At 42.7% G+C, this 16,531-nt stretch overlaps 1 protein-coding gene across 2 annotated transcripts in view; it reads left to right on the forward strand.

Annotated features, from left to right (window-relative positions):
- The window catches only part of LOC126481084 (uncharacterized), a 319,354-nt gene that overhangs the window by 223,044 nt on the left and 79,779 nt on the right, over positions 1-16,531 (forward strand). The window contains exon 4 of one of the 2 annotated variants that reach the window (XM_050104582.1): positions 9,332-9,535. The exons of the other annotated variant lie outside the window; for it this stretch is intronic. Coding sequence (XP_049960539.1) covers positions 9,332-9,535 — 204 coding nt within the window. The remainder of the gene's footprint in view (positions 1-9,331; positions 9,536-16,531) is intronic. 2 annotated transcript variants of the gene reach the window in all.

Here is a 16,531-nt window from a genome sequence, read left to right on the forward strand (position 1 = left end):
TTTGAATAAAGTGTCCATTAAGCCTTCATTAACAAATTTCTGTAAAAAATTATAATTTTCTTAGTGTTAGGTACGTTAAAACATCGACCTTGTATATAAGAGCTTTGCAGCAACTGCTAGAAAGTAACATGCTTCTAAAACAGCAAAAAACTTTTTCTTATTTATTTTATGACCATTACATGCAGTCATAGGACCAACGAAAGCATGGCACAATATACCATTAAAGAATAGCCCATAAAGTAAGTCCTAATGCACCTAGTGTATCTATAGATACGATATGTTCCTACGTTAAAATCACAAGTGTCACCAATGTATCCAACATGCAATGCTTCTGTTTTAAGTACCTGAAAATGGCGTAAGGGTAAAATTGTACAACCATACATGAAATGAAGAGAATGGCAGCTGAAGGTATCATGAAATCGTTAAAAAATCAATATTTTAAACTGATTCGACAATTTTCTCAAGACCACTTTCCCGGAAATTAGTTTGAGGTAAACAGAACATTGTCAGTCGGACTTTCATGGGAGTGCCTTAGTGCTTGTCTTTACCAGACGTTGCAACATGCTGAGTTGTTGCTGAGAGACTCGACTGTTAGGATTCCATAGGCGGGAGTCTTTAGTTAGTTAGTTAGTTAGTTAGATGTTCCACATACCATTTTATCGATTCTTTTATCGAAATGATGTGGAACGAGTCATTTTACACAATATGTACACGTGATTAGTATCAACATTAGTGAACACATTATTTTTAGTCCTACTAATGAACTACAGTTAAAAACTAGGACGACTTTATTATTATTCTTTCACTCTCTACCAGTTTTTAAACGTAAATTAGTGATGGAACAGAAAAAGTTCTCCATAAATGATTTTAAGCTATATTTCAAATTTGTTTTGCTACCTGTCAGACTTTTGATTCAGCAAATGACCAAACATTGTTGTTGCTGTATGTTGCACTTCTTTTGAGCCACTGACAGCTTTAATAATGGGTAATAAAATTCACTTTTACGTTCAGTCTTGTAGGTATGGTCATCATTCTTCTTCTCAAATTGTGATATATTATCGATGACGAATTTCATTAGCGAATGCGTGTATTGTGACGGTGCATTTAAAATGCCTAGCCCCTTGAAGATGAAGCAACATGACGTCTGTGGGTAAACACCATATATTTTTCTCAAACTCGGGACCTTTGCCTTTCGCGGGCAAGTGCTCTACCATCTGAGCTACCGAAGCACGACTCACGCCCGGTACTCACAGCTTTACTTCTGCCAGTATCCCGTCTCCTACCTTCCAAACTTTACAGAAGCTCTCCTGCGAACCTAGCAGAACTAGCACTCCTGAAAGAAAGGATATAGCGGAGACATGGCTTAGCCACAGCCTGGGGGATGTTTCCAGAATGAGATTTTCACTCTGCAGCGGAGTGTGCGCTGATTTGAAACTTCCTGGCAGATTAAAACTGTGTGCCCGACCGAGACTCGAACTCGGGTCCTTTGCCTTTCGCGGGCAAGTGCTCTACCATCTGAGCTACCGAAGCACGACTCACACCCGGTACCCACAGCTTTACTTCTGCCAGTATCCCGTCTCCTAGGTCCTGAGTTCGAGTCTCGGTCGGGCACACAGTTTTAATCTGCCAGGAAGTTTCAAATCAGCGCACACTCCACTGCAGAGTGAAAATCTCATTCTGGATATATTTTTCTCACTGCTCACTTCTTTGCAGTCACTACTTTCTTTCCAAGTGATGAATTACCCCAGAAAAGTATTCCATAAGGCACTGTTGAGCGGAAATATGCAAACTATGACAGGAGTGCGATTCGTTTGCTTCCAAGATTAGCAATTATACCATGACCAAAAATAGCTAAATTTCATAGTTTGAGAAACTCAGTAACATGCTTCTTCCAATTAAAACTTTCATCAGTATGTACATCCAAAAATTTGGACTATTCTGTCATATTTACTGACTCCCACTCACGTGCTACATCAGTTGACAGTATCACAAAACTATAAGCAATGTGTTTTTTCGATATACAATGGGAGTCCGTTTTCTTAGAGACACTTAATAATTCTTTGGAAAATTTCGTTTACCATCTCTCCTGTGGCTTTCTCTCTAATGGGATATGTTATGACACTAACATGCTATGCAAAAAGTACCAATTCTGCTTATTGAATGTTAAGTTGAAGGTAGAAATGAAATGTTGTGTGACTAGTGACTCCCGGGCCCTTAGGATTGACATCCTGTCGCGCTGACCACTCAGCTACCGGGGGCGGACAGTGGAAGGTCATTCACATAAATAAGGAGTAGAAGTGAACCCCAAAAGTGAACCCTGTGGGACTCCGTTTGTGATTTCCACCCTGTCACTAAAATTTTCAGCCCTTCTGACATTGTTTGAATTATTCAGCACAACCTTTTGCATTCTGTTTGTCAAGTACGATTCAAACCAGTTATGCTAAAGCCATCAATTCCATAAAACTTTTGTTTGTCTGAGAGTATAATATGATGTACATAATGAAATGCCCTGAAAGATTACAGATACGCCAAATGGTGATATTTTGTTGCTTAAATAGTAGTGGTTAACTCAAATTTGTTACTAGCAACTTTCCTTGGTGTTGACTAAAGCCTCCTTTTCTCACACTAAAAGAAACACATTCTCGCCAGGAATGTTGCTCTCTCAAACCACTCCTACGTAACCTTGAGTGGCATTTAGTTTGCCAAAAATCTGCAAATCTTTCTGTCCTCCTGAGTGGTTAATTCCTTAGAGGCCTTCCAAAGCTTCCATTGCGTTATTTAACCTAACATGCTGACTAAAACATGCACTGGAAATCCATCTGGTCCCTCTGGTAACTACAACAAATAACCGTAGCTGAGTAAGGTACCTGGCTGGGTGGCACTGATAAAGAGTAACGCTTCCTGTGCAGCTAGTGTTATGGGTTCCCTTAGGCAAACACACTGTCATGCGTACACATTCATAAAGATTGAGAGTTGCTATCAACTCCCGTCTAAGGGTCCCTGCATCCTTCTTTCAAAGAAAAATTCCTTTCAGCGTCTCACAAACTTTGTATTTAACGCAATATGAATCTTTAGTGTGTTTCAACATTTTAAGCAAGGCATTTTTGTCCAGGCACTGCTAAACCACAAAATTTAGTGTAGACCCCAGCATCCTTAAGTAAGCATAATTCAAGCTGAAGTCTCTCTCGAGAATCATCTCAAGATGTAACAAATGGCACGTCCAAAATGAACGCATTCTCAGTCATAGTGAAGGCAATAGGTTAAATGGTCCTAACCATAAACTCTTTATTTTGATACTAGAATTTATTTTCTGCATCTCTTCATTGTACATTAATCTAGCTAAAGTTGGGGAAATAGAACGTACCAGCGTATCATAAATAGCAAAGAAATCATCCTAGCCGCGCGGGGTAGCCGCGCGGTCTTGGGCGCCTTGTCACGGCTCCTCCCGTCGGAGGTTCAAGTCTTCCCTCGGGCATGGGTGTGTCTGTTGACCAAAGCGTAAGTTAGTTTAAGTCAGATTAAGTAGTGCGTAGGCTTAGGGACCGATGAACTTTGAAGTTTGGTCCCATAAGCCCTTAAAAAAATGCTCCTTTCACGTCATAGAGGCTCTATAACGTTAATATCTGATGAGTGTCGTAGCCAGGGGAGATGCGACAATTCATCCTCGTGCTCACGAAACCAGTCCTGGACAATGCTAGCTGAGCAAACAGTGGTCTTGTCGTCTTGGAACATAGGGTCACCATGGGTGAACGAACAATGAACCATGGGATTGATGCGATCAGCCAAAATGTTCACTGGTCCCTGGTAGTAATGCGACATTGAAGAATAAACACGAGGCCCACGGAAAACCACGTTATGACTGCCCAAATCGTCGCCGAATCACCGCCATGTCTCACTCTTGGGACCTAAACTCGATCATTGCTCCATAGCCCAGGTTGTATGGCTTGGGCACCACTTTATCCTTTTTCGGGCTTTTGCATCCCTGACGAGTGGCTTTCGAATTTCAGCTCGCTCTACTATTATCAGCCTATGTCATTTTTCGTGTTGTTTTGGTGCCAGTTGCGGTCACGAGCGGGGCGTTCATTTCTGCGGTGACTTTCGCAGCTGTTGTGTCATTATTTTTCGTAACTATCGTCTTCAACGACCGTCAGTCACGATCACTCAACACACACTTTCGTCCGCGTTGTGACTTAGCAGATGATGCTTCTCCACTTCTCCTGTGCGAGGTATAAATCTTCGAAGCGGTGCGTCTTGAAACACCAAATATTTCGATCTTATTTTATCCGTGTTGGATCTTGTGAACTCCGCGGCCGTTGACGCTAGTTGGTGAATGACACAAACAGCCACAAATACTTTTTAAACGTTTTATTTTAATATCATAACCGTTTTAGGGCTATCGTGCCCATCTTTAGTTGGTTAATATTTTTTGTTCTAATGATGTTTTGACAAAGAGTATGTCGTCTGCTCCCACACTGCACAAGAATATTTGAGTATTTAATGCCACTTTATAGGTTGTTTCATGAATAAAAATATACTAAAGTGCGTCCATTTATTTGTATATGATGAGAAATAGTTGTGTCACATAATTTCCAGTAGATAGCTGTTCGTTTTGTTGTGATCCATATGGTTTTCAAGGTCGATGTATGCGTTGTTGAATTCTACACACCACATGTATTGTAAATAAATTACTGTGCCACAATTCATAATATTCTTAATGCCGTTGCTGAACATAACACATGTGCTACACACTTGATGTTTTGTTTACATTATCATACAGTTATTTGAACATCATTACGGTTCATAAGGTAGTAGCAGGAAATACAATATTAAAAAGTTGGAGGATGGAATGAGAGCAACACGTTTGTTTATCATTATAATTTGGTTCAAATGGCTCTGAGCACTATGGACTTAACATCGAAGGTCATCAGTCCCCTAGAACTTAGAACTACTTAAACCTAACTAACCTAAGGACATCACACACATCCATACCCGAGGCAGGATAAGAACTTACGACCGTAGATGTCGCGTGGTTCCAGACTCAAGCGCCTAAAACCGCTCGGCCACATCGGCCCGCCCATTATAGTTTATCTTCACGGTAAATGATAACAGCTAAACAGTTGCAGGATAAAGATTTATTAAAATTCTTGACCACGGTTGGTATATCTAAATATACCTTCATCATAAGTAAAATACACTAAAATCACATCTTGCAGTGGAGATACATAACACAATTGTGCCAAAGAAGAGTTCACAGGCGAGATAATTATGCTATCCTGTGTTCGCATCAACCCTCTGTCCATAATTATGTTGTATAAATGGGGATGATGTTTTAACTACTGATGACTCCTTTGGCACAATTGTGTTATGTATCTCCACTGCATAATGTGATTTCAGTGTATTTTACTTATGATGAAGGTATATTTAGATATACCGGAACCGTGGTCAAGAAGTTTAAAAAATCTTTATCCTGCAACTGTTTGGCTGTTACCATTTACCGTGAAGATTTTCAACAGTTGCTGTTTCAGCCATGTTTAAAATCTTGAAATTATAGTTTATATTTACACAGTGATATACTGGTATCTTAAACTGCAGTGGTGAGACTGTTATGGGTCCAATTTATGTTTTATTTCTGTGAACAGTCCAACACCGTACAATAAAGTTTAAAATAGTAAATCATCAGCAATAAATTCACAGCCTGGTGCAGAAAAGGAACTATTTGTATGCTTTCCCATTCTAGGCGCAATCTCATATCAAATCGTCAATCATTTCCGAAGGACGGGATTTCAAGTAAGGTTCCACGTTAATAACACAATGCAATATAACATTACCCACAGCATCAAACCCACCAGTGTAGGCCTAGAAAAATCAAGAATTTACAAGAATATTTGTGACAACTGCCCCATCTTTTACTTGGACAGACCGGCAGAAGCATCAGTGTAAGATATCGTGAACAAATGGATACCTTTAGACCAAAAAAATTAAATAAAGTTGCAATAGCCACTCACACGAATCAATATGGACACTCTGTTTCTAACATTAATGTCAACTTACAGATATTACATACCACTAACAAAGGCAAGAAAATGGACCTCTCAGGGAAACTATAAATATATGTTCACACCGTCAGTTCACCCCAGTACATTTTAAACGAGCAACTGAGCTAGCCGGTAACATTTTCTAAATAATTTCCTTGGACTGTTTACAGAAATCGATCACAAATTGGACCCATAACAATCTCGCCACTGTAGTTTAAGATACCAGTATATAACTGTATAAACTATCATGATGAACAAATGTGTTGCTCTCATTCCACCCTCTAACTTTGTAACTTTGTATTTCATGCAACTATCTTATCAACCGTAATGTTAATCAAATATCTGTATGATAATCCTTGCACTGTAAACAAAACATCAAGCGTATAGCACATGTGTGATGTTCAGCGCTGACATTAAGAATATTACGAAATGTGCCGAAGTAATTTATTTATAATATGTGTGCTGTGTGGAATTCAACAACATACAATTCGACCTGGAAAACCACACTGACCACAACAAAACAAATCACCTTCTACTGGAACTGGTGTGACAACTATTTGGTACCACATATAAATTAATGCAACCGCTTTCGGGTATTTTTATTAATGAAACAACATATAAAGTGGCACTAAATACTCAAATATTCTTGTGCAGTGTGAGAGCAGACGACATGCTATCGATCAAAGCGTTTGCGTAACTAAAAATATTAGCCATCTGGGCATCGTGGCTAGAAACCCGTTACCTCACTAAAATAAAACATTTAAAAAGTATTTGTGGCTGGTTTCGTCATTCACCAGCTACCAACAATTTCGTCTCCCTTGGTTACGGAAGCACGCACCATACGAGCGCCACCAATTCACTTACATTTGAATGCACTCAGATCTGACATAACGCCCTCACAACTATACAGAACGACCGACACTTCAACGTATTCAGGGTACGATGGACGTGGGCAAATTTTAAACACATTATAAATCACGCATTGCACAAGAATGTGCCGAAAAAGTGGGTTACGGACGGAAAAGACCCACCGTGGTTTAACAACGCAATTCGGAGAATACTTAGGAAGCAAAGACAGTCGCACTCGCGGTACAAGAAAGATCGGGAGAATGAGGGAAGGCAAAAGTTAGCAGAGATTCGTGCTGCTGTGAAAAGAGCGATGCGCGAAGCATTCAACCACATGGAGGGCTTCCATCCAGTCACTCACTGATCAGTCTGGCCTGGCAACGGAAGACAGCAAAACGAAAGCTGAAATTTTAAATTGAGCATTTGAGAAATCTTTCACGCAGGAGGATCGTACAAACATACCGCCGTTTGAGTTCAAATGGCTCTAAGCACTATGGGACTTAACACCTGTGGTCATCAGTCCCCTAGAACTTAGAACTACTTAAATCTAACTAACCTAAGAATATCACACACATCCATGCCCGAGGCAGGATTTTGAACCTGCGACCTTAGCGGTCACGCGGTTCCAGACTGAAGCGCCTAGAACCGCAAGGTCACACCGGCCGGCCGCCGTTTGAGTCTCGCACAGATTCCCGTATGGAGGACATAGTAATAGACATCCCTGGGGTCGTGAAGCAGCTGAATGGGTTGAAAATAAATAAATCGCCAGGTCCTGATGGGATTCCAATTCGGTTTCTCAGAGAATACTCTACTGCATTGGCTCCTTACTTAGCTAGCATTTATCGCGAATCTCTTGCCCAACGTAAAGTCCCGAGCGACTGGGAAAAAGCGCAGGTGACGCCTGTATATAAAAAGGGTAGAAGGACGTATTCTCAAAACTACCGACTAATATCCTTAACATCGGTTTGTTGCAGGATTCTCGAACATATTCTCAGTTGGAATATAATATATTTCCTTGAGACAGAGAAGTTGCTGTCCATGCATCAGCACGGCTTTAGAAAGCATCGCTCCTGCGAAACGCAACTCGTCCTTTTTTCACATGATTTCTTGCGAACCATGGATGAAGGGTATCAGACGGATGCCATATTCCTTGACTTCCGGAAAGCGTTTGACTCGGTGCCCCACTGCTGACTCCTAACTAAGGTACGAGCATATGGGATTGGTTCCCAAATATGTGAGTGGCTCGAGGACTTCCTAAGTAATACAAGCCAGTACGTTGTCCTGGATGGTGAGTGTTCATCAGAGGTGAGGGTATCATCTGGAGTGCTGCAGGGAAGCGTGGTAGGTCCGCTGTTGTTTTCTATCCACATAAATGATCTTTTGGATAGGGTGGGTAGCAATGTGGGGCTGTTTGCTGATGATGCTGTGGTGTACGGGAAGGTGTCGTTGAGTGACTGTAGGAGGATACAAGATGACTTGGACAGGATTTGTGAATGGTGTGAAGAATGTCAGCTAACTCTAAATATAGATAAATGTAAATTAATGCAGATGAATAGGAAAAAGAATCCTGTAATGTTTGAATACTCCATTAGTAGTGTAGCGCTTGACACAGTCACGTCGATTAAATATTTGGGCGTAACATTGCAGAGCGATGTGAAGTGGGACAAGTGTGTAAAGGCATCTGGGGGGAAGGCGGATAGTCGTCTTCGGCTCATTGGTAGAATTTTGGGAAGATGTGGTTCATCTGTAAAGGATACCGCTTATAAGACACTAATACGACCTATTCTTGAGTACTGCTCGAGCGTTTGGAATCCGTATCAGGTCGGGTTGAGGGAGGACATAGAAGCAATTCAGAAGTGGGCTGCTAGATTTGTTACTGGTAGGTTTGATCATCACGCGAGTGTTACGGAAATGCTTCAGGAACTCGGGTGGGAGTCTCTGGAGGAAATGAGGCGTTCTTTTCGTGAATCGCTACTGATGAAATTTAGAGAACCAGCATTTGAGGCTGACTGCAGTACAATTTTACTGCCTCCAACTTATATTTCGCGGAAAGACCATAAAGATAAGATAAGAGAGATTAGGGCTCGTATAGAGGCATATAGGCAGTCATTTTTCCCTCGTTCTGTTTGGGAGTGGAACAGGGAGAGAAGATGCTAGTTGTCGTACGAGGTACCCTCTGCCACGCACCGTATGGTGGATTGCGGAGAATGTATGTAGATGTAGATGTAGTTGTACTGCACAGGTGCAGTTGATGATCAAATAGAAAAGCGCAACATGCTGGCTTCGCTAGGATCTGCATTTATGTTCAAGCAAGCACTTCTCGCGGTGTTTCCAAGTTCTTGTCCAGTCCCTGGAATTTTACCCTCAAACTAGCCTAGTCCCAAGACGTTTTAGCTCGTCCTACAGGTGACGACGGCAGGCTGTGTGAAAGCGGGCGTGTGGTGCCGCAGGTGGGCAAGTTCCTGGCGGAGGAGGACGGGGAGGCGGGGGCGCGCTACCTTCAGAGGCTGCGCCACTTCGCCTGCGACGGCGACTTCTTCGGCCGCATGGTGGCGCTGGTGCAGCCGCGCGAGCCGCTGGCTGTGCTCTGCCACGGCGACTGCTGGACCAACAACCTGCTCTTCCGGTACGGCGACGACGGCGCCATTGTCGAGGTACTGCCGTCCTACACTCCGACCGTAGACCGTCACCACTCTTTTCACAATAATGACACTATCATAACGATCCTTACACCATCGTGTCATTATTTTATTTTATATTACTTTATTTCAGTCACTAACTGTTCGCAGCCAAACGTTGCTTTGCTCAGTCTGGTTAAACGGAAAAGAAAGAAAAGAAAACGCAAACAATTATACAATACTGGCCATTAAAATTGCTACACCACGAAGATGACGTGCTACAGACGCGAAATTTAACCGACAGGAATAACATGCTGTGACAAGCAAATGATTACCTTTTCAGAACATTCACACAAGGGTGGCGTCGGTGGCGACACCCACAACGTGCAGACATGAGGAAAGTTTCTAACCGATTTCTCATACACAAACAGCAATTGACCCGCGTTGCCTGGTGAAACGTTGTTGTGATGCCTCGTGTAAGGGGAAGAAATGCCTACCATCACGTTTCCGACTTTGATAAAGGTCGCAATGTAGCCTATCGCGATTGCGGTTTATCGTATCGCGACATTGCGGCTCGCATCAGTCGAGATCCAATGACTATTAGCAGAATATGGAATCGGTGCTTTCAGGATGGTAATACGGAACGCCGTGCTGCATTCCAGCGGCCTCGTATCACTAGCAGTCGAGATGACAGGCATCTTATCCGCATGGCTGTAACGGATCGTGCAGTCATGTCTCGATCACTGAGTCAACAGGTGGGGACGTTTGCAAGACAACAACCATCTGCACGAACAGTTCGACGACGTTTGCAGCAGCATGGACTATCAGCTCGGAGACCATGGCTACGGTTACCCTTGACGCTGCATCACAGACAGGTGCGCCTGCGATTATGTACTCAACGGCGAACCTGGGTGCACGAATGGCACAACGTCATTTTTTCGGATGAATCCAGGTTCTCTTTACAGCATCGTGATGGCTGCATCCGTGTTTGGCGACATCGCGGTGAACGCACATTGGAAGCGTGTATTCGTCATCGCCATACTGGCGTATCACCCGGCGTGACGGTATGGGGTGCCATTGGTTACACGTCTCTGTCACCTCTTGTTCGCATTGACGGTACTTTGAACAGTGGACGTTACATTCATATGTGTTACGAGCCGTGGCTTTACCCTTCATTCGATCCCTGCGAAACCCTACATTTCAGCAGGATAATGCCCGACCGCATGTTGCAGGTCCTGTACGGGCCTTTCTGGATACAGAAAATATTCGACAGCTGCCCTGGCCAGTACATTCTCCAGATCTCTCACCAATTGAAAACGTCTGGTCAGTGGTGACCGAGTAACTGGCTCGTCACAATACGCCAGTCACTACTCTTGATGAACTGTGGTATCGTGTTGAAGCTGCGTGGGCAGCTGTACCTGTACACGCCATCCAAGCTCTGTTTGACTCAATGCCCAGACGTATCAAGGCCGTTATTAAGGCCAGAGGTGGTTGTTCTGGGTACTGATTTCTCAGGATCTATGCATCCAACTTGCGTGAAAATGTTCTAGTATAATATATTTGTCCAATGAATACCCGTTTATCATCTGCATTTCCTCTTAGTGTAGCAGTTTTAATGGCCAATAGTGTAATATATCTGGGGATAGGATACGTCATTTGCTGTTTTTCTTCCCTGTCTCTGTCCCCCTTGCTCTCTCCATCACCTACTCCCCTTTTCTCTCTCTATGTTGCCCTCCTTTCCTCTCTCTCCTACTGCTCCCACTCTGTCAATCTCCTCCTTTCCGTTTTCTATGTCCATTTCTTCCCACCCCTCTGTGTATCTCATCTCCCCCCCCCCTCCCCCGCCCTTTCTGACCTTGAGTATTGTTTATTGTTATTGCAAATCAGATTCTGTAGTAGCATTCTAATCATAAACCATTTAGCCATAAATATAACTTCCCTGTTTGCCAACGTTTCACTAGCGTATACTTTTGTTTTAGTAAATGGGATGCTATAGTTTGGTACTTATTTCTGATAGCGGCTATCGAGACGAGTCCAATGATGTGTAACAGGAAGGTCTTTGAAGGTTAACGAAGGTCAAAAAGGTTACATAAACGTCTATTTACAGAAGGTCTCCGAAGTGATGACAATATCAATGTACTACTGCAATCTTCTTATCATGGATTGAGTGGTATTCCGTATCACATCGGCACTTACCGAAGCACATGCTCTGACAATTCTCTCTCGCATATCTTCAGGTGCAGTTGGAACGTCTTCATAAACAATGTCTTTTACGAATCCCCACAAGAAGAAATCCAGAGGCGTCAATTCTGGCGAACTAGCCAGTCACGACACATCTCCTCCGCACCTGATCCAACCATTTGGGATTTGTCTCTTCAACTCATTTCTAACCATCAGCGAAAAATGTGCCGGACACCCATCGTGTTGATACCACATTCTGTTCCTTGTTCGCAAAGGTATTTCATCTAATAATACACCTAATGTTTCTTGCAGGAACGTGGTGTACTTCCTACCATTAATATTTCCTTCGATGAAATAGGGGCCTATAATTCTGTTCTCCAGAATCCCACACCATACATTCATCTACCACGGTTGTTGGTGTGCAACTTGCCGCAGCCAACATGGATTTTCAGCTCCCCAATAACGCATGTAATGTAAATTAACATTTCCATGGTTCGTGAATGTAGCCTCGTCAATTCAAATTAATAAATGTGTCATCCCTCTGAATCTGAAGTTGAGCCCAAAGGCAGAATTCAGTGCGATGCATACAATTCCTACCCGTTAATTCTTGATGGAGACTGATATGGTAAGGATGATATTTATGGCGATGCAGAACACGAACGACACTACTCTGGCTCATGCCAGATTCCCTTGCGATTTGACGCGAACTAACACAAGGATCTCGAACCACAGTGGCAAGAGTACCAATTTCCGTTTCCTCGTTAGTAACTTTCCTTTGCCGGATATATTTCCAATGCGTTAAGGATCCAGCTATTCTGAATTTATCATACACATATTTAAATGTACGAAGTGTATGATGAGTTCGCTGGGGATATGTTTCAGCGTATAAGTCTCCAGCTCTCACTGAATTTCGTTGCCATTCTCCGTAAATCAGAAGCATGTCGACTTGTTCTTCGAAGGAATACATCATTCACATTCGCTTGATTCGAAGATACTAGTCTTACCGTTCCTGTTAGTGTTGTATTGCGAAACTGTCGAATGGTGTTTACATGTCAATGACACATTAGACGGATACGTCGTATTCGGCGAATATTAACTTTTCTTTCTGTGGGACTTAACATCTAAGGTCATCAGTCCCCTAGAACTTGGAACTACTTAAATCTAACTAACCTAAGGACATCGCACACATCCATGCCCGAGGCAGGATTCGAACCTGCGACCATAGCGGTCGCGCGGTTCCAGACTGAAGAATATTTACTATTTGCACGATATACGAGAGACAATTGTCAGTGCATGTGCTTCGATAAGTGCCGAAGTAATAAGGAATACCACTCAATCCATGATAAGAAGATTGCAACACTGCGTTGATACCAGTGGTAATCACTTCGAACACCTTGTGTAAATAGATGTTCATGCCACCTTTTTCACCTTCGTTGACCTTCAAAGACCTTACTGTTACACATCATTGGATTCGTCTTGATAGCTGCTGTCAGAAAATAAGAACCAAATTACAGCATCCCATTTAAAAAAACGAAGCTTACCATATCTCTGACGCGACCCCACCTAGCAACAAACAACCAACTTAATATTATGGCCCTCATTGTCCCATGTAACATTTGTCCCACAAACGTTTCAGCTATTATCATACTTTCGGAATTATTCTCGGTGGCAATAGTTACCCTGTATACATTAAAAAGTATTTAGTGTATACGTGTGTTAACGTTTCTACAGTAACACGTAAAAATTTTAAGTAAATCGGAAAGATACATTCTGAGATCTCTATATAGTACATATATTATATATACATTAAAAATATACGTGCCTTAAAGAATTAGGTACATAAAAAACTGTATGAATTCCACTTTGTGTCAAAATTTCAAACCAGTTGGTCAAGAACTTCCGGGGATTGACCAACATTTACGTTTTTGTAACGTTTCCCGTTACATTACGTATATACTACGTATATTCCAGTAGGCGTTACTGTACGTGTATAAAAGCACTTGAGTTTTCGAGTGCACATGCATGCGCCGAAGAACCTCTGCTGGCTGCTCCAGCCATTGCCGCACCTCGCCCACATACAGTGGCGAGCCTGAATGTGTGAGAACCTGCCACCTGCTTCTGTCTCACAAAGAACCCACTCAAGCGTCTCTTTCACCACTCGCCTCTCACCCCAGCCCCCATTCCGTCCAAGAAACAACCTCATTGTTCGTCTTTCACTCTAGTTTCGTACGTTAACATTCTAGATCCTTGTGAGGTTCAAAATAGTACAAAATTTTAGATTTATTTTGTTTCTATAAAACCGTTAGAATCTTATTTAGTGCTAAATGGACCATAACAGTATAATAGTTTATTTAATAACATAAAAGGTTTGTGTTTGAATTTTGCTCTCGAGTTTTCCACCAATGATTGGTTTCTCGCCTGATGTCAGTGACGCTCGCCCCACTGTGTCGGTCGCAGATAGCATGCTGCTTGCATTGTGTGCTGACAACTATCGGTCTTCGGACTAACAATGGCATGACTGTCTGACGCGTTAAAGGTATGAATGACCAGTGAGACCTGGAGTACAGCGCAGCAAAAGACGAGCCGTTATCATCAGTCAGAATACCCAGTCAACTACCGCCAGTTCCTCGTCTCCTACCTTCCAAACTTTACAGAAACTCTTCTGCAGGAGAGCTTCTGTAAAGTTTGGAAGGTAGGAGACGAGGTACTGGCGGAAGTAAAGCTGTGAGGACGGGGCTGAGTCGTGCTTGGGTAGCTCTGTTGGGAGAGCACTTACCCGCGAAAGGCAAAAGGTCCCGAGTTCGAGTCTCGGTCCGGTACACAGTTTTAATCTGCCAGGAAGTTTCGGCTGAACATCAATTGCCAATTATGGAAGCAGGGACGGAATTAGGGCCCCTGACCTAACATAATGGAAGTACTAATGCGGTTTGTAAACACTTGGTTGACCACATATGGAAGCTTGGTTCTGGCCCTGGAGCGTGCTCGGGTAGCCTAATGGTTAGGCGACCGCCCACTATAAGCGGGAAATCTGTGTTAGAGTCCCGTTCCGGCATAAATTTTCACTGTCGTCATTTCATTATAGAGCTGCTGGCTGCCCATATTCGCAAACTGCGAATACATTTCATGTACTCCCTGCAAGTGTCGATCCTCTGCAAGTTTTCCTGCCTTTCGCTACAATTTTCTAGCGCCGCGACTTCTCCATGTACAACAGCGTTATCGACGAAAAGCCTCATGGAATTTCTGGCGTTATCTGCTATGTTATTTATATACATACTGTATATCTCTGAAAAGTAAAGGTCTTGCAACGCTCCCCTGGGACTCGCCCTAAGTTACTTTCGTGTTTGAAGATTTCTCTCCGTTCAGAATCATACGCTGTGTTCGGTTTGCTACTAACTCTTCACATCCAATCAAAAAGTTGGTCTGGTTATCCGTACGGTCATATTTCGCTCATTACAGGCAATGCAGGCCTGTATTGAATGCCTTCCTGATGTGAAGAAACATAGTATCTACCCGGGCACCTGTATCTACTGCTTTCTGGGACTCGTGGACGAACAGAGCGAGCTGGGTTTCACACTATAATTGTTTCCGGAACACATGTTGATTCCTGCAAAAGAGTTTTTCGGCTCCAGAAATGTCATAATACGCGAGCATAAAACATGTTCCAGAATTCTACAACTGACCGACGTCAGAGATACGCGTCTGTACTTTTGTGTGTCTGTTCGACGAACCTCTTTGAAAATGGGAATGACTTGTGCCTTTTTCCAATTGTCAGGAACCCTTCACTCCTCCAAAGACCTAAGGTACACTTCTGCTAATAGAGGGGCAAGTCCTTTGCATACTCTATGTGGAATCATGATAGTATTCTGTCGGGTCCAGTGGACGGCCTTCTGTTGAGCGATTTCAGTTGCTTGTCTATTCCGTGGACACTTATTTCGATATCAGGCATTTTGTCGTTCGTGCGACTATTTGAAGGAAGTACTACGGAAAGACACAGCAGCCTCAGACCTACCATATCCAGGAACTGGGACACAAAATTAATTGTAGCGCCAGTAAAAGACTGTCACATCCGTTAACAGTATAGACAGCACCCAACGAATTAAAGAACTGAAGAGATCATCGTTAACAACAATTAAGCTACGAACTATACAAACTGGAAAGAAAAAATCTGTAGGTTGCGGACTTCATCACAATCAGAGCGTACAGAAGAAGACCCTAATAGGATTCCACTGTTCTTGCCCAGGTTGACCAATATAAAACCGAACCCACAACGTAATCGCTGTAGAATCTGTAGATTATGTTTGAATGAAATTTATGAATGAATAGTTGTTTAAATGATGCGTTTCTTAACATTAGTGCTTTCATTATCATTATTGTAGCAAACGTCTTGCGAGATGATCACTGAACATCGACGTTGTGACAAGCTATAAGGCAACTGAAGACAGCATGCAGCTGTGTGCTCGACTGATCATATTGAGAGTTGTCTCACACATAACTTCGTTGTCAATTTCGGCGATTGCTCGTTCATTGTTCATCTTCATCAATATTTTGGGGATTACCTGCCTGAACTCTTTCCAATGAGTAGTCCAAAAGGAAAGAATTGCAAGTAGACGATTCTGGGAACGTGGAGGCCACAGTGTACTGCCTACAACTCGTTCATTTGTGAAAGCTGCATAAACGCCATTCAGCAAATCGTTTGATGCATGACACGTAGCTCCGTCTTGTTGAAAGAAGCTGCACTATTTTTCATTATCAGTTAACTGCGCATAGAATTTTTCGAAAATTGTGAGGTAAACTTGTGTATTGTCAGCTCGGTCAAAAAATATTGGTCCCATTATCCAATTCCCGGAGACG

The sequence above is a fragment of the Schistocerca serialis genome, chromosome 5 (genome assembly GCF_023864345.2).
Source record: "Schistocerca serialis cubense isolate TAMUIC-IGC-003099 chromosome 5, iqSchSeri2.2, whole genome shotgun sequence".
NCBI classification, from domain to species: Eukaryota; Metazoa; Arthropoda; class Insecta; order Orthoptera; family Acrididae; genus Schistocerca; species Schistocerca serialis.